The sequence below is a fragment of the Strix uralensis genome, chromosome 18 (genome assembly GCF_047716275.1).
Source record: "Strix uralensis isolate ZFMK-TIS-50842 chromosome 18, bStrUra1, whole genome shotgun sequence".
NCBI classification, from domain to species: Eukaryota; Metazoa; Chordata; class Aves; order Strigiformes; family Strigidae; genus Strix; species Strix uralensis.
This window is the reverse complement of record NC_133989.1, coordinates 2,027,426-2,055,376: the sequence shown is the minus strand read 5'-3', so window position 1 is coordinate 2,055,376 and position 27,951 is coordinate 2,027,426. Positions and strand designations below refer to the sequence as shown.

General features: G+C 45.1%; 1 protein-coding gene across 1 annotated transcript; it reads right to left on the bottom strand.

Annotated features, from left to right (window-relative positions):
• Positions 1–729: 729 nt before the first annotated feature.
• On the bottom strand, positions 730–26,691 carry PRPF6 (pre-mRNA processing factor 6). Its single transcript, XM_074887928.1, has 21 exons — positions 26,522–26,691; positions 25,437–25,605; positions 24,543–24,661; positions 23,816–23,894; positions 22,730–22,906; positions 21,731–21,886; positions 20,926–21,020; positions 20,034–20,190; positions 19,664–19,826; positions 16,711–16,829; positions 15,828–16,046; positions 14,096–14,218; positions 13,138–13,259; positions 11,868–12,006; positions 10,828–10,947; positions 9,422–9,598; positions 8,409–8,542; positions 7,827–7,918; positions 5,054–5,168; positions 2,898–3,024; positions 730–2,076 (listed from the first exon to the last, which is right to left on the bottom strand). The coding sequence occupies exons 1-21, from the start codon at positions 26,590–26,592 to the stop codon at positions 1,924–1,926; spliced, it is 2,826 nt and encodes a 941-aa protein (XP_074744029.1). The 5' UTR covers positions 26,593–26,691; the 3' UTR covers positions 730–1,923.
• Positions 26,692–27,951: the final 1,260 nt, after the last annotated feature.

Sequence of the window (27,951 nt, the reverse complement as noted above, 5' to 3'; positions counted from 1 at the left end):
CACTGGCCCCCAGCTTCTCCTACGCTGGGAAGTGCCACAGCAACCGAAACGCTGGGTTCCCTTCCCCGAGGAGTGGGACACAGGCCCTGTGTCCCAGCACTTACACAGATCCCACAAAGGAAGAGCAAGAGCCATGCGAGAAGGACAGCACGCACTGAAAGCTATTTTTAACATTTTTTTTTTTTCTCCTGCAGTTTCTGGCTCAGGCTTCAAATCCTTGTCCAGCCGTGCTCCCTTCCCACATGCCTACCCGCTCCTTTTCACAAGAGTGATGTCTCCTTCTCTTCCCCCAATTCCCCTCCCTCCGCATGAGCCCACGTACAGGAAGGATACCAGTGATGGTGTGAAACCCCCGAGCAAGAGTCTCTCACCTCCCAGCGCCTCTCACTCACCTTGGGGAAACTACAACTCCACGGGACATCCGTGATCTACACCCTCCTAACGCAAACGCAGCTTCACACACTTTCACCAGCTATTCAAGAGAAAGCACAAGAGTTTCCGTTACAAACCCAAAGAAAAACAGGCTTTTGCTTCAAGACCAACCGTTTCTACTTCGGTGTTAAGACCAGCTTCTCATCCTTTTTGGCAAAAGGCTGTAGCCAGCTCGGTGTAACCACCGCTGGCAGAGATGTTCCTGGAGTGGTGGGAGCCTGATAAGTTCAAAGGTTTCTGCTATCAGACCCACTCTTCCCAGTCAGTCAAAGGGCAAGACCACATTCAAAGAAAACATAAGGAAACAAAAAAAACAAGCTGTATTTTATACATATTGCCCAAACAAGTGATAAAGGGTTTTCTCCTCCAACTAAATACATTATATAATGCACATACACAGACCCGGCTACTTCTGCTACAACCTAACGTGTAAGACATTACAGCTTTTCATTCAACGATCACAAGAAAGTCAGGGTTTTGGGGTGAAAATAAGACATGACAAGGGTAGAAAATTGAAGACAGTTTATAAAGGGTCCCAAACACAAAGCTTTTCCTCTCATGAATTTGCTTTTTTCCATTTGGACTTGAAGAGAGTCATCCCAAACACCCCAAGCGAAAGCAGATGCCACTGTAAAAGTCTCTCAATGCCTCTAAGCAAAGGTCGTTCCTTCAAATGGCCCTTCAGGAATTGCTGGGTTTTACCTTGTTACTTTAAAATACCACTGTGCTTAATGAAATCAGACACCTAAAAGAATGAGGTTATACTATATACATTTAAAAATTGAGGAAAAGGGCTCTAAAAATACACTCTTGAATTTCACAGAGTGCTCCATCTGCTCAGGTTTGAGGAACACTTCCGAGCTGTGCTGCAGCTTGCCAGCAGAGGAGACCAAGCTAAACCAGGCTTGTGGCAAAAAAAACTGAAAAAAGAGGGGCCAGCCCAGCCCTTCCCCTCGGCTGCTGGTCCTCCAGAACTCCACATGCCTCCTTCAAGGACATTCAGTGTATTCAAACAGCAACAAACCAGATCTGCTGACAAGGAACCAGCATCAGATGGGCCAAACACTAAAGAAACTGCACGAAGGGGGCAGGATGGGATGGGAATGCATGCTGGGGAAGAAACCAGAAGAACTGCTAAACGTCAGAATCCAAACAAACACTAATTAAAGCTTGTATTTACAGGGGGGGGAGGGTCAGGCATCCAACTGAAAACGCCAAGGGAGCCTCACACGACCGCTCGTCCGTCCTACAGGACACCGGCGACGACGTTCAGGTGCGCTGCGGAAGGCGATGCCCACACCGTGTGAGCCAAGAGCACTATCACGGGGAAGAGAAGGAAGCAGCTTTTCTTTTTTGGAAGAAAGATCTTTCACATCACCCCCGATCTCCTGTCCTCCAAAATCTGTGCCACCAGAAGGGCGAATGCACCGAAAGCAGGTAAAAGCAGACAAGTCCTACAGAGACGACTAACGTAGCTGAAGCCAGCGTACTCTAGAAGGTATTTTTAAGCTTGGCTGCCACAAGCATGAGAATCTCGCCGATCTTTTTCTGCCAATTCTCTATGTCCTTGGAGACATCACACCAGAGCTCTCCGTGGCGAGGTTCAGCATTCTCACAGCGCTTCCTCACCTCTTCTTGTTGTTCCTACAAGGAGGAGAAACAACAGTTTGCAAGTCTCTTAATGCCCTGTTTTTTTCCAGCACAGAGCCAAAATTTTAACAGTTCCCTCCCTGATTCAAACACTCTTCCAAAGCTTATAGTGGGGTTTTTTTTAGTGGGCTTTTTTGAGGTTTTTTGGGTTTTTTTTAAAGGCAGTATGGAAGCCTGAGTCAAAACGCAGAGGCAGCAACTTTCCTGCCTTGCTGAACAAACTGGCCAAATTAGAGTCAAGCGAGTTTTGGCTGCACCAGAGAAACTGCAGCAGAAACTTCCTTTGCATTACCACCTGCACGAGATGTCAAGTGAGAGGTCTCTCTGAAGTCAGAAGATAAACACTCCCATCATTTCAGTAATATCAGGCAGTAAAAACTACCATAAGAGATTAGAACAGACTGTTCCTCTGGCCGAGTTCATGTGCAACCTGCACTTGACACTTGTGAAGAAACGGGACTAGTTACACAAACCCAGCACTGCAATTACAGAAAAATCTATGAGAACGCTTGCGTTTTACAGAAGGAAGATTGATTTCATAGATTTTTGCACGAACTAGCATGACTGTGGACAGCAAAGCAGCCTGAAAGACAGCTCAGCTAATGGCAGTGCCTTTTCAAAAGCACCACACAGGCCTGTTCATGCTCATTCATGACCAGGCGTGACAGCTGTAGCCTCATCTGTGAGCCACACAGGCGGCGGCAGCAGCAGCGCACTCAGCCCAGCGCCACAGCAATCCCCGGGAGCTGGTAACCAACAGCACCCAGGGACTCCCGCTGCCTTCCCCAGCTCCCTGTTCCCAGGCACACACTCACCTCCGTGCCATGCTGGAGCTCAAATTTGTAAAAGAAAGCCCAGGCATCGCCCAGGTCGGAGTCTATCTTCACCGTTCGGTGGAACCATTCTCTGGCCTTGGTTATTTTACGCTCGCTCCAGAACAGCCTGTTGAGAAAAGCAAGAGCGAGATGACAAACAGCCTCTTTAGAGGAACATGCCAGTCCGCAAGCACTCCACCTTGAAGGCTCTACAGATATTTCAATTCTTTGCTCTCCCAAGAAACAGCAGACTCTGTAGGCATCTTCTGACTTCCCCTGGGAAGGGAAGAGATACGAGGACCAAAAGAACATTCCTCTTCGCTCCCCGCAAAGGGAAGCGGGTTAACTTAGCCCCAGGAGGAGACAGACAGCCCTGAGAAGGGAAGTGTTACTCTGAGCTCAATCTCTGCTAACTCAGTTGCTTAATTTTGCTGTTCCAGATTTGGTGTAGAGACAGGAGCATATGCCTACATCTATTTCACCTCCTCCAATTTCTTAATATTTCAAGTCGATTTTAGCATCTAACAATTAAATAACTTCCAAAAGCTGAAAACTGCAGCACGTTCCTGGAGCCGTGGCTGCGTGTGGTCACACGTTCACATCCATGAAGTGTGCTCTAAGTGGAGCAGAGCCACCTTGTCAGCTCCACTTTAGGGGGAAAAGCGAGCACATAAGCTTCTGCGCTCAAATCCCAGCCTGGCACCCAGCCCGACCTGCTGCCATTTCAAAAAGGTACTCGTGAATTCACAAATTTCTCCCCAGTAATTAACCAGCTGAGTCAATAGTCTCTTGGTTTCACTCCTTCACATTAAAGAGTTCATCTGAGCTAGTAAGGTCTTTATCAAATCAGACAGCCATCCCTCATAAAGAGCTTAGCCAGTCATAAAATTATACAGCTTATATGATTGTTTTTAAGCCCTATAATACTCTTGATTGTTCCGTGTTAAATAAACTGTGATTTAAAAGAACACGAACAATGATAGCAGAGGCTCAACACCTGCAAGTAGTGGCCATTTTCAGCAACACATTTAACAAAAGTGTTTCACAGATGTGTGACACTACGGTATTACTGCACCTACATGCAAGTCGTGATGGAAGGTGGAAGCTGTTTGTGTTGGGATTAGCTGCTAAACTGTCTGAGGTTGCACCAGAAGGGGCCTGGAAGCAGTTTCCATAAAGCAAAAGTTAACATTTTTCTCACTTGCTGCTAGAGCTAAACAAGTCAGCTGTCATAATCTGGCAGAACCCAGTGTTGCAGTCACTGGAGTGTATCCTACAGTTTTCTTTGGCTTATAAAAAAGAGTTGTGAAAGAATTGGGCAACTGTTTGGGCAAAATGCTTCCCGCATTAACCTCTTCTGGTATTCACAAAGGAAAAAAAGTTTGTCCCAATCATGACTGCTGTAGAGCCGCTCACCCATCAGATCAGAAAGGACGTGGCGTGAGTCAATTCTAATAGTGGCTTTTCATCACAGGAAACCTCAAAACTGGATCTAGACAAGACAACAATTCTTAGTAGATTATCTTCCTGTTTCAGAGAAGCAAACTACAGTATGACTGGTAGTCTGCGTTCCAGGAAGGGCCACAGCCGAAGAAAACTGACATCACAGAAATTCAGGAGGGGAGAAGACAACTGCACACAATTTAGCTCAGGATTTAAAAAAAAAAAAAAATAGTCTGATAGGTCTAGGATAGAGAGAAAAGATGAAGAATACACAGTCAGCCACATATAAATTGAAAAACACCCAGCAAAAATCATCCCTAGTTTCACAAATACTTAAAACATATCCTACAAAACTTAATTAAGCCTAGTTCATCTGAAAGCACACCAAAATCCCTTTTAAGGGACAGAAAGAGCCATTTTCAGAGTGCTGATACCCAGCACTGGAGAAGGACTCTGTGTGACCGAATTGCTGCCTGTGCCACAGCCCCAGCCCCACCAGAACAGCTTGAGGGCAGGTTGACATCCCCTACTTGGAATCAAGGGAGAGAACTGCACCGTTACTAGGAGACAGCTTGAGAGCTGTTACTTGCTTTGGGGCTTATTAGGGCTGCTGCAGCCAGAATCACACGGTCATGCTCTAGTGCAGTGTTTCATCATGGATCCAGCCACACACAGAAACGGGTGGTTTTACTGCATCAAGCACAGGAACTCACTTGGCCACGGCCAGCAGGACGTGTGGGTCATGTTCACACTTCTTGAGAGCATCCACGCTCTTGGTCTTTCGTTGCGGTCGCGCTTCAAGGAAAATCGCCTCTGACCACAGGATTCCTTAATGAAGTCAAGTAGGAAGATTTTTCAGTGTTATTTCCGAGATTAACCCTCCCCGTCCTGTCGCCAGGCCAGTGCTCTCCAACGCAAGCAGCGTTACTGCCCCCTCCCTGGTGGTTTTCACAGAATCATCTGAGTTGGAAAAGCCCTTGAAGATCCTCCAGTCCAACCATGAACCTCACCCTGACCGTTCCCAACTCCACCAGATCCCTCAGCGCTGGGTCAACCCGACTCTTCAACCCCTCCAGGGATGGGGACTCCCCCCCTGCCCTGGGCAGCCCATTCCAACGCCCAACAGCCCCTTCTGCAAAGAAATCCTTCCTAAGAGCCAGTCTGACCCTGCCCTGGCGCAGCTTGAGGCCATTCCCTCTTGTCCTGGCGCTTGTTCCTTGGCTCAAGAGACTCATCCCCCCTCTCTGCACCCTCCTTTCAGGGAGTTGGAGAGGGCCATGAGGTCTCCCCTCAGCCTCCTCTTCTCCAGACTGAGCCCCCCAGTTCCCTCAGCCGCTCCCCATCAGACCTGTGCTCCAGACCCTGCACCAGCTCCGTTGCCCTTCTCTGGACACGCTCGAGTCATTCAATGGCCTTTTTGGAGTGAGGGGCCCAAAACTGAACCCACTCATCGAGGTGCTGCCTCACCAGTGCCGAGTCCAGGGGTAAGATCCCTTCCCTGTCCCTGCTGGCCACGCTAGTGCTGATACAATATTCTGATATTTCTGATTTCCATGCCCCAACCTCACCCCAGACCACTCTACATGGATACTTCATTCAGCACTCTGAATTTTTAGCTATCACTTGCACCATGCTGGACCTTCAGTTCTGAACGTCTCTGTACCACAACCCTGCTGCAGTTTCAGCGCTCCCTGCGCTAACCCAGAGCTCATGCTTTTTGGATGAGACACTGCAAGCAGTGGAACAGGGGAGGGCAACCCAGCGTTTCAAAAGTGAAAGATAGCCATTTGTCTGAGCGGGAAACTGCAGGGGAAGAAGAAGTCCCAGAAGGGGCAACAGACACTGTTTGGAAGCAGTTTCAAGGGTGCCAGAGAACACCACGGTCTTATGGATGCTGGCTCTCCACACATGCGATGAAGGACAGAGTAGGTCCAGGAAAGCCGGGTTTAATCCCTAGTTCCTTTCGCTGCCAAAAGCGAGAAAGGAAATATGCTCAGAGGAGCATGAAATCTTCAGTTTCTGATGTCAGCCAACCATACCTGCTGATCACTTCAAAGCAAAGCCTGAAAGCTCGTGTCTGCCAGGACTCTATCAAAGTGCTCTCGCTTCCCATAAACCACACCACAGGAATACACACAAGCTTTGATGGCTGCAGTGACAGACCGGAGCAGAACTCTTCTTGCTCTTTATATACAGGGTCAAGCCACATTTTTCAGGCCTCTTTCAGGCCTGTTGAGGACACAAACACCACTATATTTCAATTTAACCTTGTGCAGCCTGCCTACATCAGCCATAAGCAACCGGGAAGCAATTCAGCAATCGATGGACCCAAGTCTCTGGTTTACATGACTGTAGGTGTCCAACGAGCTAATTCCTGCAGGTCTTTATTCTGGCTTGTAGAGTTTTAAGACAGAGTTGGAAGCGATTTTATTTAAACAAAACCTGAGATCCTGCTGCCCATTTCCATAGCAACAGGCAGATTCTGTAAAAAAGCCAGTGGTGGCAAACGCTCATTAAGTATTAGGTCATTCACAAAACGAAGTGGGATTTGGGTGGTATTGCTCTGTTGACCCACTCGCACAGCGAGCAGCTTGCAATGAGTTTATCGTGTCATAAAAGTCACTTAATTCCCAATTATTTCACTGGGACTTTAGCAGCTGCCAGTTAAACACCTTTCAAAACCTAGCCTGAAGGTGAGCTAACAAGGCTTGTAGTCAACTACTACACTTTGTAGTTATGTGACATCTTCTCTCCGAAGATGTCAACATGTTTAAATAATTAAGTCTTCCCACAATTCTGCCAAAAAATAGGGAAGCATTATACACTTTCTCCTCCCATCCCAAGAGGCGAATGCTTCCACTGCTGGTTAGAACCAACTGACTCACATTACAACCTATCTGCTTTTTCTTAAATGAGTTAAAATAATCAAAATCCAGGACTAAACATTTATGGTACGTGATCCGCTAATCATGACTGCAACTGAAATTTGCTGCCAGCACAAGTTATTAAGCATGGAGTTAGCAGCAGGCAAACCAACAACGTGAGGTCTCCTACAGCCAGCTGTACTCCAGCGAGACAGGGAAAAACCCATTTCTTTTCTACTGAACTTCCTAACTACAAACACTTGAGAGTCCTTCTTCAATTTGCAACCTTGGCAGACTTCTAAAAGCTTCAGAGAAAAGCCCCTCGTATCCAAGATGCTTTCCCAGGAAACCTGGGAACAAACTGTGGACCACAGACCCAATAAGATCCTGGATACTTCAGCAAAACAGCACCAACACCAACCCATGACCTCTCCGGTGAGAGACAGCACAAAGCAACTGGGATTATTCACAAAGACCAACACTTCATTTGTAGAAGGATGACTGACACCTCTCCAAAACACAGTATTTTGAGACCTGGCCAGAAAGGACATCTTGGGAAGAAATGTGCCTTTATCAAATAGGCAAAACCACCGTGTTTAAGGTAGAACTGAGATCAGCTCACCTGAATTGGGACATTCTTGCAATGCCTTGGCCATCAGAGTATTTGCAATATTCTTTAGCCCAGCTCTGTACTCTAACCGCACAGACTCCAACCTGGTAAGAAAGAGACTCAGTGATGATATTTATGACAACATATTCACTATGTGGAAACAAACAGCAAGTCACATGAAGGTCACTGGAAACTGCAAACATCTGCCGACATTCTGAATGTGTGTAGGTGACTGACATCCTCCCATTCCTCTCCATCTAAAAATAAACATGACCTTTATTCTATAATGACCTAGATCAAAAACACTGAAAAAGGGACTGTAGCAGAAATGGAAGACCCCTGGGGCTTCATATTCTGTGAACTACAACCATCAGTAAAGAAATAACTAGTCCCCAGCTCCCTAGAGTAGCTACATACTAACCAGGATCACCAAAGTATCTCTGGTATTCAGAAAAAGTTCTTAGCCCAGAAAACACTCTAGGATGGGCATGGTCATAAGTTCCAGGCTCAAACGGCTGAGGCAACATAAAACAGCTGGCCTGAAGAATTCATTGGCTCTGTAGCCCAAATTGAGATAATCTCCACACAACTCACCAGAGATCTGGATTCTTTGGATTCTTTAGGCGAGACTTTTCCAAGATGGCTCTTGCTCTAGTCAACTGCCCCACTTTCTCCTCCAGCCTGGACAGCAGAAGCCACAGAGGTATGGAATGGGGGCACTTTTTCAACTGTTTAAAAAAATAAATAAATACGGTAATATGTAGATTTGGAAAAAAAAAAACCAATTTATAATCCCTGTAGAAAAGAACTTCCGTCCCTACATCCTCCTGGAGAGTTTAGAAGAAGAGAGACAAAGTTGATTACGTCACTCAAATTTCTCCTAGTTGGTCTTACAGTACAGAAGTCAAGTTTCTCCTACATCCAAACCAGCCAGGTACACCAACTATGACTGAGCTATCCCAGTAGCAAGAGAAAGATTACACCTCCCTTAATAATACATCTGCAGCTTGTGCTCCACGTGGAAACTTACACTCCCACGAGGGCCCTTACACACACCCACACCACAGCAACAGGGCATGCAGGAACAGAACTGCCTTTGGGGCCCGGGAAGCCGTTAGGATATGGACACTGGCAGAAACCTGCTTCCACGTTACTTTCATGGCTGAGGAGCTTCAGAAGCTTTTGTACCCAAGGACACTGATTACCACTTAAAAGAGACACCAGCACTCCGCAGGCCCCCTCCTTGTACAGTGTGTATTTAAGAACTGGTTAGGAGGCTTTTCTTTTACGAGTTCTGCTTTCAGTCTTTACAGATCTTGGAGAATTATTGTGCAATGACTCCTCTCCTACCAGTGAGGAGTCAAGAATACAGCAAACTCTCAAGCAAGAAAATGAATTTTGCACATGGATACTGGGGTAAGAGAAATTCCTGCTACTTATTTCAATGTCTTAATTTTTTGTTCTGTTTTGTTACTGTTTTAACCAATGACAGAACAGAAGTCATCTCTTCAGTTAGTCTGGGACAGAGCTCTCTCCACTTTGATTCAAAGACAGACATCTCTCCACACCAGAAGCACAAAGCAAACCTGAAATAACATAAATCTTACCCCTTGATTATAAGCCTCCCGCGCTTTCTCTACCAGCTCCTTTTGTTCCTCGATTTGTCCCTTCATCATCCACAGTTTGGGGAAGTCCTCATAGTGCTTCAGGGCTTCCTCACAAAGCTCCTGGGCTGCAGCAATGTTCCCAAGCACCCATTCTAACTTCACAGACTTCATGAAGACCTGAGGGCGAACCAGAGCTGTTTATCACTAGCAGCCACTGAAAAAAACATTAGTCCGTCAACGCAGTGGGTTCCCACTTTCATACATCCATCAGAATGTTATTGATTAGCTACAGTTTGAAGTAAAATAATAAAAAAATAAATACTGGGGTTAAATAGTGGGAACAGATAACAATGAGAAAGGTAAATGCAAATATTAAAGGAGCTGGAACAGCGTGATCAACTTATATATTACCTATTAGCATGGAGTTGACATTTGTATAATATTTGTACAAAGCGCACAGCTTTCAGAGCACAACCAATTAACAAATTTGAGCCTGCTTCATCAGCACAATCTGATCTCCTGAGATCCCAGTGACCAAGACCACCGATTCTTACTTATGCCTTCAAGTTGCAACGGTTGTCCTGCTAATTACAAACTGCTACCTATGCTTTTCTGCCCCCAAATACCTTTCTTTTAGTTACGCATAAAAGTTACAGCTGTGAGAAATACATTACAGACCAAAGGCTGATTCACGACTCTCTGATCCCTGTCCTCCCATTCCCAAACTCCCCCCCACCATGACTTCACAAGAGAGGCATCAAGCCTGAGACCAGAGCTTCAGCCTCAGCTGCCAGCTGGAGAGAAGTTCCCCGACTGACAAAAGAGGAAGAGGACAGTGTAAAAGATCTAGGATGAAGCACAAATTGGGGGACAGGACAACAGGAGACGGGCATCAAACCGATTTTTCTTTTACTTGGACAAGTTAACATGGTTCTCTATGAACAGCTGAGAATCGACAAAGTTTATCATACCAGAAGTAACTCTAGAGATAAACACAAGAGTGTAACTTTAAACAACAAACTGGACCAGAGCTGTCTTTAGCACCACAAGCATAAGTGAGTCTTCTGTGAAAGTATTTTCTCTCTTTTTTCCAAGACACGCTTTTATGCAACGCGAACATTATACAAACAGCTGTAAACTGGGAATTTCCTGACTTTTGCCATTTGTACAAAAAAACTGAAACCCTTCACTTGATCTTAGCCTTTTCTTCCCATCATGCCATGATTCTGTGTCGCAATTTGCTGGAGAAGCGCTGCAGCAAAGCAGCCACATGCCTGCAAAAGGCAATGGCAGGGAGCCATCTGGTCAATCACTAAGGCCGCAGAACTGAAGGAACTTCTCCTTCCGACTCAACTCCCCCGTGGCCAAGAGAGGTCTCAGCCTCTCCACCCTTCACACATCCTTACCCTTGCAGTGGGGGCACTGCTGCGAGCTTTTGCCAGCAGCCTCCTCGCTCTTTCATATTCATTGTTTTCTGACTCGAGCTTCACGGCAGCCAGCCAGATCTCCTCGCTGTTGGGGTTGGCCTGCAAGAACATAAAATGACAGACAAATGCATACAGTGAATCAACAGCAGATTTAATCCTTCGTTTGATCCAGATTAAAATTGAAATCAGAGCTTTGTCAATCCACACGAGGATTTTTTTCAGTTCAAGCTCCTCCCAATCTTCTTTGACCTTTGAAGTTTATAGAAATTCTCCAAAACAGATGCACAACACAAAGATATATGTCAGTTTAGAAGCTGGATGCTTCTCAATTGTTGAAAAGCATTAATGCTTGATCTTCTGAACTTCCAGTTTAAATACTGAAAAGATCATAGGGTTTGCCACAGTAAGACCCTCATTTTATTATCCCTGAGCAAAAAAAACTGAAGCTCGAATTCCCAGTTGAGGTCTGTGAACACTCCTCCAGTAAAAGCCATTTCAGTGGCAACCATGTCAAGAAGTCTTCAGAATGGTAACAAAAAGCACCAAGAACAAGTTTAGGAAGTATCTTTTACCTTCCATCTCAGGACCTGTCATTTGGTGTTGCTATCTCTTACCTTTTAAGCTTCATTCCCAGCGTTAGAACCGTACCGCTCTGCCCGTTTTTCTTTCAGCGTCCAGCAGACAATTCCCTTCGTTTTGCGGTGGATTAGTGGGTTTGATCCCAGTCGTAAGGAATGCAGTAACCTCACTGATCAGGGCAGACCACCACCCTTTTTACTGAGGAGACAAATGACTCAAACCCAAGGGGATTCTAATCCATGACTGGGGGTGGTGGGAGCCATAGCAGTAAACTTAATGGTTTGTGCACTCAGAACATTTTGCCACATAAAACAATCAAAGAACAGCGGAAGCCCCCATCATTTTGAAAGGCAGCAGGAATAAGGTGTTGACAGAAAAAGCCTTCTCTCTATTCTTTACTAGTCATACTTAACACCATCACACAAGTGTAATATACCCACCTGGAAAGCCAGGGCCAAAATGCTTCTGGCTGCTGGCACATCTCCCGCCAGCCACTTCGATTTGGCTCCCATGAGCCAAAGCACTTCTGCTTTGGGGCAGTGAGCCACAGCTCTCTGCAGAAGAGCCTCCAAGGATTCTCTGAGGCAAGAAAGAGCAAGTTACAATCACTCGAAATCCTGCCAAAGGCGAGCTCTCACACACCATTTCCACTATCACTCAATGTTATAAATATTGTTGCAAAGTCCAACGTTGTAAACCTTGATAAGTTGTTTCATAACAAGGAAAGGGTGAGGTCTTTTTTTCACAAGGGTTCTGAAATCAGCACTCCACAAACGGCTCATTGTTCAGACACCTTTGTTTGATAGCCTCTGCGGAAAGACCCTGCACACAAACAGCTCATTTGTCTTGGAAAGAGCCATTCTTAACAAACCTTAGTAGAAACTGAGACAGGAAGTTTTTCGGAATTATTAGATGAAGCTGTCTTGATCTTATTGAAATTATTTTTCTCCTCTGGAAAATATACTTTTCAGGTAGAACAAGGGGCTGAAAAACCAGCCACCACTGGGAAACATGGGAAAACAACATCAAAAGCAGACATATACTTGTAAAAAAAAAAATAGCAGGCTTGAATGAGGCAGAACTCAGCATCTGCAGTCACTTCCACACTATAGCCCTGCTGGCTTTAACAGGGATGATTCCACATGCATAAGTGGTCTACTGCATAGATTGTTTGTTTTATTCTAAACTTTGCGCTGGAAGTTTCAGATGTGTAAAGCTTTATGAATAAACTTAAAGCGAGGCCTGAGCTGTGACAGTGTAACACCAATCTTAATTCACAGCGTGATACACACTCACAGTATGTTTAATCAGAAGGTGCCAGGGATGCTTGGACAACTTCAGCAATAAAGTAGTTTATCTATGAAAATTAAACACATGCTGTATTTTCAGGTGATTTATATTCCAAATTTTTTTCTAGAAAAGCCTTCTCAAAGACTGTCTCTACCTTGCCTATTCATAGCTATTTTAACCAAGTAGTCCCTATTGCCAAAAAACTTTTTATGACTTCATAAAAACCAAAGATGTTCTGACCACAGCAATAACAAAGAAGGCCAGACCTGCAAACAATGCCAGTGAGTTTCCACCAGCTGAACTAACTCTGCACATGCAACACACCACTTCAGGGATCATCTTGCAGCTTTCCTTCCTCCCCAGTCCATCACCCCGCAGCAAGGATGAACCCTCCACCCAAGGATTATGCAGCACACCTACCTCGTTCCATGGTTCTTTTCAAAGTAGGCAGCTCGCAGCCACACGCTCTTCTTGCTGGGGAAAACTTGCAAGGCGTAAGCATAAATTGCTCGGGCACACTCCAGAGCATTATGAGCAACACACTAAGGAAAAACAGATCAGAACTACGTCAGTTTAGGGTTGCATTAAAATCAAGTGCAAGAATGAATTACACATGCATAATTCAACACAGAACTCAGTAACTCAGAGTAATACATGAATTGGGGCTTTATATATAACAGAACAGTTATTATCAGCTTTTTAAAAGGAAGTAGGGAGGAAATTTTCAAGCATCTGTCTATCAGAGCCCAAGTATCACTGGCCTTTCAGTGGGACTGACACACACAGGCCAGCTTGAAACATTAGTAAGGCATTGTAAAGGCTCTCTTGTTTGCATTTTTTTTTTAACAGGCAAAACTATAAGCACCACAGCATATGTCCTCTTACTGCTGAAAGCCCAATTCAAGGCCAGTGAAGTGGACACTTCTCATGCTGAAATATAATTTAGTTTTTAGTGCATGTTCAAGCTACTCCCTTAAAACAAAGAAAGCCTGGTAAAACTTTTACCCACACCCCCATCCAGTCTTGCATTAACTCCTGAGCTACAATGTTTACGTCTTAAAACTCAACTCCCAGTTCCTTTAACCAGACCCTCAACCTCTGTTGATGTCCCCCCCCCCCAAAAAAAAAAACCCCAACACACCAAAACCAGCAAACAATCTATCACGATACTAACTTCCTGCTTAATAAAAATTCAAATCTGTAAAAAGCTCTACAATAGAATAACCCCACGAGAGGCAGACTGCCCAAATGCAGTTGGGGAATCACATCCACTTTCACTGATAAAAAAAAAAATGTCATTTCCCACGCTCCGGTTTAATTTCCCCCGATTAAAATAAAAACCAAACCCAAGAAAAACCAGCATCACAGCTGGACATACACTGTCTGCGTCTTCCATCCAGGTATGTTTCCGATCTTCTTCCTCAATCCCAATCCCAATCACAGCTCGCATGATTGCCTGGCATGTGGCCACACTTCCAGCTTTATCACATTCCTCAGCATCCTAGAAACCAGAGTAAAGCCCTGCTCATTCTGAGAACTCAGCACAAGAGGCTAGCAACTCAAGTTCAAACACAGAGACATTGTGGGTCACTGCCGCATTAAAAATATCTTATTACTCAAAACATATCGTGACACACGCTAGTGAGCCCACACCCACAAGGAAGGTGCTATAGTTGCACACAGAATCCATCAGAAGTTGGTTAAGAAACAGAGCACATCAACTGCATCCACTGAAAAGGAGTAAGTGTGACAGTGCGTGACCTTTCCAGCAGGAAGAGTCTCCTCTTACAGCTCCACTGACCTGCCCTGGGCCAGGCGGAGCAGGGACCTGGTCAATAAAAAAATGCAAGAATTTGAGAAGGAAGAATTGTAACATCAAAACTACTGACCTTCTTTCAGCTTTGAGTTGATTCTTAAGTCTCAACAAGGGCTAAGCAATAACTGAATTTGAATGAATACACCCCCAACCAGTGTGAAGTTAAAGATGCGAAGGCTCTCTCACCACAGCATATATGGAAAAGTGAAGTTTTCTGACATACAAAGCTTTCAGAAAGCCAAGCATGTCCTGCTTGAACTTGTTAAAAAGACCAGTGATCAGATAACAGAAATGGAACAGCTGTAGTACTGAAAAGGAACTCGAGAAGACACTGATGCAGAGGCTGTGGTGTTGGTTTTTTTTAAGCAGAAGTTGAAATTAACCTTTAATTGTTTTACTGCTGTAAAGAAAGTTGTAATTCTCTTTAGATGTTAGCAAGGATATCCATTTAATATTAAACACTTTGTTCATTATCAATACTCTTTTAAGCAGTGTGCCAAGAAGATTTTGCTGCCTTGGCCCACTGTAAGTGATTTTAGTAGTAAACTGGTTTAAAGACTTAACGCTTAGACAAAGGACAGTACATACTGAGGAGGAAAGAGGTTCTTTTAACCTGAACATCAAGCAATAGTCCCTGTAGTGTCTCAAGAAACTCAAGCACCACAGCTTTTGAGTTGTGATCAGAACACTGGAAACCTCCACAACTTTTTGCAACTTTTCTAATACAGAACATCAAAAATACGACGATCTGGGATGAACCTGCGCAGAGGTTGTGTTTTCTAAACGTCACTGCACAACGCGGTTCCGCGTGTCAGCTGTGAGCACTTTGCACAGCCTCAGGACTACGAGCCAATAAAGGACTAACAGAGGATTTCCTGCCTGCTGCATATGCAGAATTTCTATTGACTTCTGACAACACTGTCTGACAAAGACTCCTTTGGCAAACGGATACCTTTTAAGCCAAAAGAGACATGTGCAAAAATCACATAAATCCTTCACTGGAGGCTTAAAGCCTCTGTCCTGCTTAAGGCAGCAGCTGCTTCAACTTGAAGTTGGTTATCTTCCAAGACAGAAGTAAACCAGACATTCCTCAGCTCAGCACACGCAGTGTTACCCCAGGTATCACTTGTGGCCTTGACCCTACTCGGCTTTTTTAGTCTCACCTCTCGTGTCCTCACGGGAATCTCCACTGGTAAGTCTAGTACAAAATTACCCTGCAATATCTTGCATCAACAGCCTTCAAATCAGAACCTGAAGAGTTCATCTGGGTCTCTAACCAAGACCAAGCCAATACCTGTATCCACTGCTCCCTGTTGATTTCCACACCGTTAGCCCTCAGAGACGTGATGGCTCTGTCAATGATTTTCTCCACCATCTGGGTGTTTCCATTGGCTTCCTCCAGTTTGGCAGCAGTAATCCAGATGTGACGATCCGTCGGAATATTCTCACGGGCTTTGTTAAGGACTTTACGAGCATTCTCATATGTCTCCAGCCTCGCCAGCGCAAGCCACAGCTGTGGAGCAACAGAAGATGTATTTTAGATTAGAACAAGGAGATGACAACGCTGCTGTACTGCAGTGTCGGCCCGAAGAGATAAGCAGCTTTATGCCATTTGCTACTGGTTGGCAATTGTCCTCCAGCAGTACAAGCAAGCTGCAGAATACCAATGGAGAAATAGTAGAAACAGAGTCTACTGCTGTCCTTAAAGCTCAGTCCTAATCACCTCAAGGTATCACGTCCGTTTGCTGGGCTGCTGCGCTCATATGTTCTGTCCACGCCACCTTTTAAACAGCGGAATGTTACACTCTGGTTCAGCGTTCCAGACACGAGGAACTTTGTTTTAGATTCCCCAGACTGTACGTGTGCTTGTTTTTACAATTGTCGAGGCACTAAGCACAAAGGCGAACACGGCTAATTGGCTCCAGCAGGCACAGCAGTACACTGGCATAACTAACATAACAATTACACAGGAAAATGGGGCATATAATGACCACCAGACAATTAACTCTGGAGAAAAAAAGCACAGTCCACTACTCATCACATCCTTCTCACTGTGGCGTAAAGTGCGTGGTAGAAACCTCACACTGCACTCACTCTGCTTTTTGTTTTCAAAGCTCTGCTGCCAACCTAAAGTGGTGTGTAGGGGGTTGCTTTATTTTACTTTTTTAAAAACTTACTTCAACGCTCGTCGGACAGCACTCCACAGCCCGACTCAGCATGATCCTGGCATCCTCAGGTTCTTCTAACTCCACAGCTGCCTTCCACAAACGCACTGAATTTGGAACATGCTCAAGGGCTGGAGAGGCAAAACAATTATGTCAATCATGACAAAGTAGTTTACCAAAGAGAACTGCATTTTTTAAAGATGATATGTTAAAGGCTTTGTCCTATTACAAATGAAATTTCCTGAAAGAAAGAAGGGAGGGAACTATACTTGTATTAGCTCTTGCTTCAACAATGAGAACTTAAAATCAGAAACTAAAAAAACTTAATAATTTTAACTGGAAACAGGTTTTGGAGAGCCAAGGGCTTTTTCCCTGTACAAGCCGTAATTGCATCCTCTTCAGTAAAACACCTAGCTGAACAAAGCCTCCAGTCTCAGCAAATGAGCATTTGTAGGATCTTCAGAATTGGGCAGCCTAACCACGCTGGCTCTCCCTTTATAAAAAAGGAGCATCTTCACCATGAACCAGTAACACAACCTTGTTCCTTAGATGTTGAAACTGTCCCTTCACAATTTAGTTTTCCCACAGGCATCTCCCAACAGCTTAATGGATCCCAGTTTAGCTCCCCAAAAAGTTATTGGCCTGCTATGCAAAAATAAACCAGTAAGATGCAAAAAAGCTTAAAGCTATCACTGACAGCAACACCCTAAGCCACTGAATCTGAAGAGTTCTTCCAGCAATCCAATATGGGCTCCATCTAATTAAGAGTCTTTGAGGCTTCCTTAATCTTGTGCAAGAGTTGGTTACTGCTGGTAGAACCTGCATTCTCTGCAGATTGTTCTAGATGTGCTGTCTGAAACACTAAAGTCTGAACAACTTTTCTCTGCCTATCTCTTCAGAAGCGTGTATCTTAAAGATATATTGAGAAACAACGGGGGTTTTTTAGACTTTTGTCACTACAACTTACACCACAGATCACTCCTATTAGCTGCATGACAGTAGTAGTTTCATTGCTTCCATGCTGATTGCACACAAACATGCTATAGTACCAGAGGACAGAGCACACCCCTCTTCAATAAAGCAAGCATAACTGCAGGACCACAGAAAAAACGGGTGGGAAGAGGCATCTAAACCTACTTTGAACCCAGCTGGGCTTCTAGGCAAGGCTGCTCCTTTCAGCATTCCTGCAAAGGCAGAGGCACACTGCTGAGCCTGAACTTCAGAGCACGCCCCAGCCCTACAGAAACACCCAAGTAGCAATGCACGGAGGGGTTTGGGCATTAACCGTTTCTCCTCGAGTCTGCAGCTGCAGGAGATTTTTCTGAAGCATTTTAAGTGACTAATATCAGCTTGCAAAAGCTGAGAGCATCACTCAGCAGGACAGAACATGTTTTCATAGACAGAGCATTCGATTTTTACACCTCCAGATGTAATTTAAACACTCAGCTTGCTGGCTCTCCAGTCAGAGAGGCCTTAAAAACTCCTGAGGTTCTGCTGGCTGGTAGGAACACACACAGCCAACAGACAGGAGAAACACTTTATGAAGGAACACACTTCAGTGACAGTACCTGGCAGTCAGTCTTATTTCAGGAGAAATAACAAGTTAAACTGCCACTTATCTTAAGGCTGTATATACAAACAGCTTCAAGCATCATGTTACTGATGTTCCCTAGGTAGCAGAGGAGCACTGTGAAGCTGTTAATGGGCAGAAATTGGAAAGAGAACGATAAATCACGTTCCATTCCACTAACAGCTTTGTATCAGAGATCAGGTAGGTGGTTCCAAAAACCAAAGCAAGATGTTCTTTCTGTTTAAAGCAAAACTCAGTACTTAATGTGTCACTGCTTTCACACAAGATGCTCTCCTACCCAAGCTGCACTCAGAAATCTATTTCTGCTCAGGTAAGTGTTTTTCTGTTCAGCATCTATTACTCAAGAACAGCGTCACAGGAGCGACGCTTCACAGCACGCTGCACTGCTTAGCCAGTGAAAATAAAAAAAGCTACTGAATAGTTAATATCTGAAGTCTTACAACTTCAAACCCAGGAACCTTTAAGTGCCTTTCATCCCTATGCAGTAAGAGGTCATTTCACCAGAGATGTGCAATTTTACATGCAATAAGAAGAGGTAGGAGGCACTTAACTTCCTTTGAAGCCAAGCCATTCACTGCCGCAGACTGCTTCATAGTGATTTAGTAAATGTATTAAATCCAGACCCTTTTCCCTGTCTAGATTAAAGTCAGGAGATATAATTGATACAATTCAATAGCCATGAAGGACCTAATCTCTACTGATACAGGCTCAGTAACTTAAAGTAATCAAAGAATTAATACTACAAACCTGCGAGGAAGACCTGGGTTTGCGACAACACAACAAACTGCTGTTACAGACATCATTGTTTGGAAAAGACTAATTCCACAAAAGAAGAAAATCTCCAAGTGCATTAGGTAAGCACCACAGAGAGAAGCTGTTTGCCAGGAACACAGAACTTGCTACAGTAAAGCAAACCCCAAGGCCTCTAAAGCTCCTCCACCAGGAATCACTGGGGTCTCTAACGGGTTACAGACACGTCAGAACTCAAACACAAAGCCCAGTATCTTTTCTAAAATGTGTCACAAGGTGACAGTTAAAACACCCTTTTCTCCTTCGAGCATCATTTTTTAATTGCTTTCATCTACCTAACTTTGATCAAGCTGGAATTGGTTTTGGTAAGTGAAATGTCATTTTGCAATTGCTCAGCAACAGCAGCTTTTTGCTGAAGGATGTTTTACAAATACTTCAATAACCCTACTCTGACTCGACAGCAGCACGTCCCACCATTAAGGCACACATTCACAACAACTGTATCCTCACCGAGGATGCCAAAAAAAACACTTAAAACTTATGGACACATCTCGAACAACTTACAACACCCCACGAACAGAGGGGGACTCAGACTTTGTTCCCCAACCCTGCAGAAGCTCTCACCTTTCCTAAGGACGCGTTTCTTCGCACGGATATCCGTCTCCAGCTCTGCTGCTCTGATGTAGATTCGGACAGACTGTGGAAGGTGGCGGACAGCTTGGGCCACAACAGCCTTGGCTGTATCCCCAGGCTGAAGCCGAGCAGCTTCTAACCAAACATCTTCACTCTGTCAGGAAAGAGAAACAATCTTCCTTTACATAAAACAAGAATTTAAAATTAGAGCTTCTAGCTAAATACATGTTCTTTTAATACTGCAGGTAGTGAAGCTGGATCAGGTGTAGCCTGATACAAGCTTAACAGATGCTGCTGCTTGTAAGCACAAGCTTTCCCTACTGTCCTGCAAGGATCAGCAGGGAAGCAGAGCAGTTCTGACCTTGGGGCACATCTCCGTTCCCTTCATGATGAGGTTTCGAGCCACCTGGAGTTTGCCAGTGACCTCCTCCAGTCGGGCTGATGCTATCCAGGCTGGCGGATGATGAGGATTGGTCTCTCGTACAGATTTCAGGAGCAAACGGGCTTTCTTGATATCACTAAAGGAGGAGGAGGAAGGACAGGCAGGAAAATTTTCAGCACGCTAGCAAGCTATTCTCCTGAATCAGTAAGTGCTTTACAGTCCGTTCTTCGCAGCCACGCTCAGATGCGCAGTGACTGTGACCTCAAACATTTCCATACTGGTGACACAAATTATATATTACCAAAACAAGCTTACAAATATACACTAACACAGCGAGATCACAGTGAAAACCAGTTAAGTATTTAAGTAAGATTCTTAGGAATTACAGCTGGGCACTTGCAGCTGGAAGCTGATAAGCACAAGCATTGATTTAAGTCAAGTATTATCATCAACATGTGCACATATCACTTTGACTTACATGGCAATTCTTTATGAAACAGGTGTCAAACTTCAGGTTAAAGAGGTTTTCAGAGGTCATCAATCAAGCCTAAATTAGCAGTACATAGGTCCAACTAACCAGGTTATTTCCTGGCTGGCAGGCAGCCACACGCTGCCACCACTCTGGCATGTTAGCCCAGGGATCAAATAGAAACAATCCCCACAGTTGATGCATCTAGGTCAGATGCTAAATACATCAGTTGAAAGACTATATCAGATCTCACGTTAAAAGAATTCAGCCTCAAAACCTCACCTAGCATCTTTTACAGATTAAATGTTAGCCAAAAGCCACCTGCTCAGACAGATTTGCATTTATATGCAGGATCACAGCCATTACTAAGAGGATAAATCAGTTAATCCTTCTGAAACTTACTTGATATCTCCTCCATGTGTGGGAATCATCGAATTCAAGTCTGTCAAATATCCTTTCGGGTCCACTACAGTCTGGCCACTCACAGAGTCGGACACCTGGGAAAGTCAAGTCAGCGCTACTGAAATGACCGTTCAGAGCCCCCCAGTCTGCCTGCACACACTAAAGCCTGGAAAAGACACTGCTGCTACACAAACCAACCCTAGACATTTATCTCTTAAAAAAACAGGGAAGGAGGAAAACACAAAGTCTTGCAGATTAGCTTTTTTCCACTTCTAAACTACATGACTTTAACGCTAAAAACATAGTACCACTGGAAATGTAGAACGCAAGCAGCTTGGCTTTCAGTCACCAAAAGGTCTTGCAGCCCTGCCAGCTAAAGCCCATCTTTTTAGTTCAAACCAGATCTAGATGGGAAAAATCAATGAAAAAGAAGTCAACAATAATTTAAGAGTAGTATTTTTCAGCATTTTGTGCTGCATCCCTACACAGGATAGAAGAGATGCTTCCCTTGGCTCAATTACAGCACTGTTTGTCTGCAGTTCACCTCTGATACAACAGGGCACTCTGTTCTCCCATAATGACCAACACTTCCAGGGAAAAACTGTTATTTCCCAGGAAATTCTACTAGTGCAAAGGGCATGCAGTGCAAGGAGGAGGAGCGCAAAATTCTTGCTAGTCACAGCCGAGCTATTTCTTCTCTCCAACAGTCAAGAGAATGAAAGACTTTTCTAAAACCAGGTCCTAAATAGCAGCAAACACCAACACAGGTAAAACCGTGAGAGATCCTCCCTTTCAGGATCCTTACCTGGCTTAGCCTCATATCCATCAAGGTGTTCCTGGCTTGGCCAATCTTTCTCATATCCAATTCACCTGTCCCTGGTGTCATTAAGCCTGGTGTCATTCCTCCTGGGTACGGAGTATTCAAGCCTCCTGGATATGGTGTATTCAATCCACCAAATTGCTAAAAACAAGAGCGAGAGAAATACATTCTTAATATCTCTTCTGCGACTGCAAAGATAATTCAGGCTGTTGCCTGATCTGCTCTTCTCCAGTGGCTACAGGGCAGAGATGCCAAAATCCTGCGAGTATCTTTGAAACCGTGGCTTCCCTGAATCACAAAACATTTCTCATACAGGCTTTGCAAATCTGTAGGTAATTACGCAAGTTTAGTCAAGTCAGTGAAATATCTAACAAGAAAGTAAGTGAAAAATTTCAGCACAAGCATCTAAACCTAGCACATTGAAACAAGAATATCTACGAGAAGTCCCATGGCCATCTGGTGCCAATTCAGGGCCAGTCAGCTTCTCCTGTGACTGCATGACCAGAGTAGCCTGCAGCCATGTAGCAACAAGCTAAATTACTTAATTTTCAGTTGACAAGGCAAATATTTTTAACACAATTGCTCCAGCATTGGGCAAACCATTAGGTGAAACTGAACATTTCTGTTCCATTTTTGCAATTGTTACAACTGAAACGGATGTTGGTTATGCTCACCAAAACTCATTATCACCATTCGACAGCCAGAGAAAAGGAAAAGAAACACTTTCTTCCATTTTTAACACAAGAACCAGGTTCTCCCTGCCTATCCTCAAGTTTTCTCTGGCAACAGGTTGTGCACTGAAAGACTCCAGCAAGCACAGGAGTTTAACATCCAGCAATTCCTCTGACAGACTCACAGACTACACCAAGTTTTTTGGTCAAGTGTCTTTTTTTTTCCAAATGCCACTAACGAATGCACGGTTTAACCCTTGTCTCCAATTACAAAGCACAGATCACATCTTCATCAGGTTTGCTTGGTACTCACCGTCTGGCGCGGGTCCACAGAGGTGTGATTCTCCCCCGACTGTAAATGCTTTGCAAAGAAGCTGTCGGGTACAGGAGTCAGCTTCTCATAACGAGGATTTCTCTGACGCTTGTTCCTGGCATCGCCAACTTCTGGAATACTGAGCCACTCTTCTTCCGTGACCTCTGCCAGCTTCCGCTGTTCAAACAGGAGTTGTCATCATTATTTGCTGTAGAAATGTGTTCTTTGTAACTGCTCTAATTCCTTAATAAATTTTTTTTCTTGAAAGAATTCAAGATTAAACACTTAAAGGTCAAAGGTCAGATTTTTTCTATACCCATGTACAAAAGAATTAGATGCGTTTAATTAGAATTTGCTTTTAGTCCAGACCGAGATTTCAAATCAATTTTGCTATTAAACTCAGTGCTACAAATATTCAGATTTATCTCAGTGTCTGCACCATCGATTGTTTTATTACTAATCATTAAACAATAGCTTAAAAAATATATTTTATTTAAAAGCAGCTTTAGAGTCAGGAGATCCTGCTCAACTATTTCAATGCCAATCCCTCAAAGACAGAAGTGTAGCACCTTCTCAAGAACAGACATGAAGGTGCAATAAAGCACAAAAGCCTGGTATCAAAATTTGCATAAGCTTCACTACCTTGTGCCTCCACAAGAAAAGTGCTCAACAGGCAGAATCGCTGTATTCCCCCACAGCCCTACGAAGTAGCTCATGAACACCCACTTCCATCAGCCGCGTGCAGCTCTGAGGGCCGCTGCCAGCCGAGACACTGTGTTATCACTTACTGCAGATTCCGTCACCACTTTGATTTAAACCTGCACTACCAATCCTCCTGTCTCTAACTCCACAGCTGCCTGAAAATTATACTGCAGGACTTGAAAGCTTCCAAGCAAGACGATCTTCCACACTGCCAGCTTCATATTCCTTATTTTTCCAACAGAAAGTAATTCTAATCTCGAGAATAACAAAGTGCTTGTTTGCTAACACACAAAACCTGAGCAAAGAACTGCAGAACATACATCCACCTCTCAAAAGTCATAAAGATAAAAGTCACATTTCAGACATTTTTTTTTTTTCCCTTACTTTCAAGTCTGAGAACTGCTGCTGAATTTTGGGTCGTTCCATACGGTATTTTTCTATTTCTTCTTTCTCTCGTTGTTCCCTTAGGAAAAGGAGTACTGAGGTTATGCTCAAAGTAACACTCGGCAAATCTTTAAACAAAGTGTTGATATTACAGAAAAATGTTTTTGGTCAGAGCTAAGGCATTAAAAAAAGCATTTTTTCCAAGCTTAGATTATCAACATAATGACAGAGATGTCTTATCAATTAAGATAATATTATAATGTAAAAACAGGCATCTCCAAGCAAACTTCAGTCTTTAACATCCTTTTACCTGTAGACCAGGTAGTGAGTTAACAAGTAACACTCACCAGTTTACAAGAGACCCACATCACATGACTTTTCTAACCATTTCCAGTGTGCTGTGCAGCATGTGATGCGTCAAAACCAGTCACTCAGCATCTCCCCGCATCATCTTAATGAACTACAGCAAATCTTAATTAACTACAGTGAAGCAGTTCAATCACACCAACTCTCAGAGCGAGTCATGCAGAAGAGCCCTCATCCTTAAAACTTGGAGCCACAGGGTCAAAGGTACAGCATTAAAACAGATAAAAACTGCGTATGCGTCTGAAAACGTACCCAGTAGGCAAGGGCAGAACCTGAACTGGAAAGTGGAAGAGGCAGAGGAAAACTCTAAAACACAATTTAACTAGAAAACACCCCACGCCAGCGTTGTAGTTTATCCCACCTTCTTTCTTTTCTGCGTTCATCCATCCTCTTATCCAAAGCTGCATAAATAGCATCTGCTTCCTCGTCATCCTTTTCATAGGGACCACTTGAGAACAGGCTCCCAGCGTATCCATTGAACTAAGAATTTGGAGAGAGAAAGAGGAAAAAAAAGAGGAAATAAAGAAAAAACCCACAGTATCCTGTTATGTTCCTGCTACAGCCAACAGCCACCCAGAACAACGAAAATGCACGAGCAGGCTATTTCTAACAACATTGCATCAGACTAACACATCCCTAAATAAAAGCAGCTTTCTTCTACCACCCCTGGTATTTATTCTCCCACACCATTTCAAAAGCAAAATTGCTTCTCTTTCAAAATCACTTCTGTTAAGCAATAAATGAGATCCCAGTATAGAAAGGCCATTTTCTTCTATTAACCACTTTTTTTTTTAGACTACTGAAAGCAAACAAAAAGAATGACACATTTAACTAACCAGAGTGGGATTTAAACAGAAAAGACAACACAGGCCCCATAAAGACAAATATATGTCACAGAACGAGAGCTTAGATTTCAGTTGTGCAGGAGAATACAAAATACATCCCAAAGTACTTAAACTAATATTTTATTTACGGATCTCTACCCAAAGCTCTCAGGGCTCTGTACAGATAATTAAACCACAATACATGGACCAACGCCACAACAAAAACCTGCAAGCACTATGCCATTACATTTAATGAGGTCTCAATTTAAAAAAAAAAAAAAAAAATCAGAAAAAGGAAGTGGTGCTAGCAAACTACAGGAAATTTTGGCCTTGAAACCTCAGCTAAGGTGGGATTTCATAGCAAGAGACCAGGGAGCTACTCCTCTTCCACTAGTGAAAAACATCTCCAGGATGATGAAAAATCTCATCACCTCATCGTAATTGGTGTCGTTCAAATCTTCATCATCATCATCCGCCGTCTGGTTCTTTTTCATTTGATCCCCAACAGTTCTCTTCCCCGGCGGAGCATGACGATCATCCACGGGGTCATTGGCATCACGTGCAGGGCCGATATCAGAGCGGGTGGTGAAACCTGTGGCCCTGCGTTGACAAACCAGTAGCAGCTGTTTAGCATGCTGCAACCCCACTATTTGTTACCCAGGCAGTCTGTCAAAATTCTTAGACAACAAAAATATAATTCTTTTGCAAGAAGAGCATCAGCCAGTCCCCATCCCTACCGTTCATAAACCCTGGGGGGAAAAACTGTCCTCTTATATGGAGAACTTTATCTACAAAGACACACAATCACCCGGCTCTCCCATCCATCTGGTATCAAGACACGCTTTCTCTTCTAAATTGTGTCTCTCAGACACAGTGAAAAGCTGATCCTGCAGGCTGGGGGGTACTACGGGGTGGGGGCCTGGGCGACTGGGGCTCGTCAGAAACCCCATTTCAACCAGCCAGTGCTGCCCAGGGCACCGTCAATATAATCACAGCGGCGTGAGGGCACCAAGTCAGTGGAGGACAAACTGACCTGTTGTCACACCCAGCAAAGGGCAACGCCCGGTGTCCACCCACCACCGAACCGGCCCCTCGCTGTTCCCAGCACAAACGCACCCGGGTTTAATGATTTTTGAGAGGGCCCCACGTACACACAGAGTTACAAAATCAGGAGGGGCGCAATCCCCTCCCAGCCAGCGGTACCTAAAGCACCCAGGAACGTATCCCCGGTGCCAAGTTCGCATTTAAACACAAACCCGCCCATCTAAGGAGTAGACGCGAACCATCTCGTAGGAGGAACCCTTGAGAAGCCGAGCAGGCCGCGCGGGGCCTCCGGCCTGCCCCGAGGCGACGGGGACGATGGGGGCAGGGAGATGGGCACCCAGCCAGGAGCGAAACGGGGCCCGGGGGGGCTGGGGCCCGGCGAGGAAGGCGGGGGGGGGGGGGGGGGGCCGGGGCGGGGAAGGCCGAGGCCGGGCCCGCGGGGGGGCCGGGGGGAGCCCGGACGGCGCCTCACCCGCGGCCCAGCCCCGGCACGTAGCCCAGAGGCGCGGGCATGCCCAGGAACGGCTTCTTCTTCTTGTTCATGGTGCCGGTGGCAGCGAGGCGGGAGCGGAGCCGGGGCCGCTGGAAACGCCCGGGGAAGCGGCAGCGGCGACGGAAGCGGCGGCGAGACGAGGCGGCGGGACGGGGCGGGGCGAGCCGGGAGGGCAGCGCGTCACTTCCGGCCCCGCGGGGAGCGGAGCGGCCCCTGGCGGCGCGGCGGGGCCGAGCGGCGGGACGGGGGGAGCTGGGGGGGGGTGTCTGTGTGTGTCTGTCTGTCTGTCTGTCTGTCTGTCTCTGTGTGTGTGTGTGTGTGTCTGTGTGTGTGTGTGTGTCTGTGTCTGTGTGTGTGTGTGTGTCTGTGTCTGTGTGTCTGTGTGTCTGTGTGTGTGTCTGTGCGTGTGTGTGTGTCTGTGCGTGTGTGTGTCTGTGTCTGTGTGTGTGTGTGTGTCTGTGTGTGTGTGTGTGTCTGTGTGTCTGTGTGTGTGTGTCTGTGTCTGTGTCTGTGTGTGTGTGTCTGTGTGTCTGTGTGTGTGTGTGTCTGTGTGTGTGTGTCTGTGTGTGTGTGTCTGTGTCTGTGTGTGTGTGTGTGTCTGTGTCTGTGTGTGTGTGTGTGTCTGTGTCTGTGTGTCTGTGTGTCTGTGTGTGTGTCTGTGCGTGTGTGTGTGTCTGTGCGTGTGTGTGTCTGTGTCTGTGTGTGTGTGTGTGTCTGTGTGTGTGTGTGTGTCTGTGTGTCTGTGTGTGTGTGTCTGTGTCTGTGTCTGTGTGTGTGTGTCTGTGTGTCTGTGTGTGTGTGTGTCTGTGTGTGTGTGTCTGTGTGTGTGTGTCTGTGTCTGTGTGTGTGTGTGTGTCTGTGTCTGTGTGTGTGTGTGTGTCTGTGTCTGTGTGTCTGTGTGTCTGTGTGTGTGTCTGTGCGTGTGTGTGTGTCTGTGTCTGTGTGTGTGTGTGTGTCTGTGTGTCTGTGTGTGTGTGTGTGTCTGTGTCTGTGTGTGTGTGTCTGTGTGTCTGTGTGTGTGTGTGTCTGTGTGTGTGTGTCTGTGTGTGTGTGTCTGTGTCTGTGTGTGTGTGTGTGTGTCTGTGTGTCTGTGTGTGTGTGTGTGTGTGTCTGTGTCTGTGTCTGTGTGTGTGTGTCTGTGTCTGTGTGTCTGTGTGTCTGTGTGTGTGTCTGTGCGTGTGTGTGTGTGTGTCTGTGCGTGTGTGTGTCTGTGTCTGTGTGTGTGTGTGTGTCTGTGTGTCTGTGTGTGTGTGTCTGTGTCTGTGTCTGTGTGTGTGTGTCTGTGTGTCTGTGTGTGTGTGTGTCTGTGTGTGTGTGTCTGTGTGTGTGTGTCTGTGTCTGTGTGTGTGTGTGTGTCTGTGTCTGTGTGTGTGTGTGTGTCTGTGTCTGTGTGTCTGTGTGTCTGTGTG

What these genes read in the sequence shown, in the direction of transcription:
- PRPF6 (XM_074887928.1), bottom strand. Translation starts at nt 26,592, where the DNA reads ATGAACAAGAAGAAGAAGCCGTTCCTGGGCATGCCCGCGCCTCTGGGC. An exon ending in GAAACGCGTCCTTAGGAAAG is followed by an intron (nt 16,830 to 19,663) that starts GTGAGAGCTTCT and finishes TTGCCTCTCCAG; the next exon opens with CCCTTGAGCATGTTCCAAAT. An exon ending in CCAAAGAATCCAGATCTCTG is followed by an intron (nt 7,919 to 8,408) that starts GTGAGTTGTGTG and finishes CTTTCTTACCAG; the next exon opens with GTTGGAGTCTGTGCGGTTAG.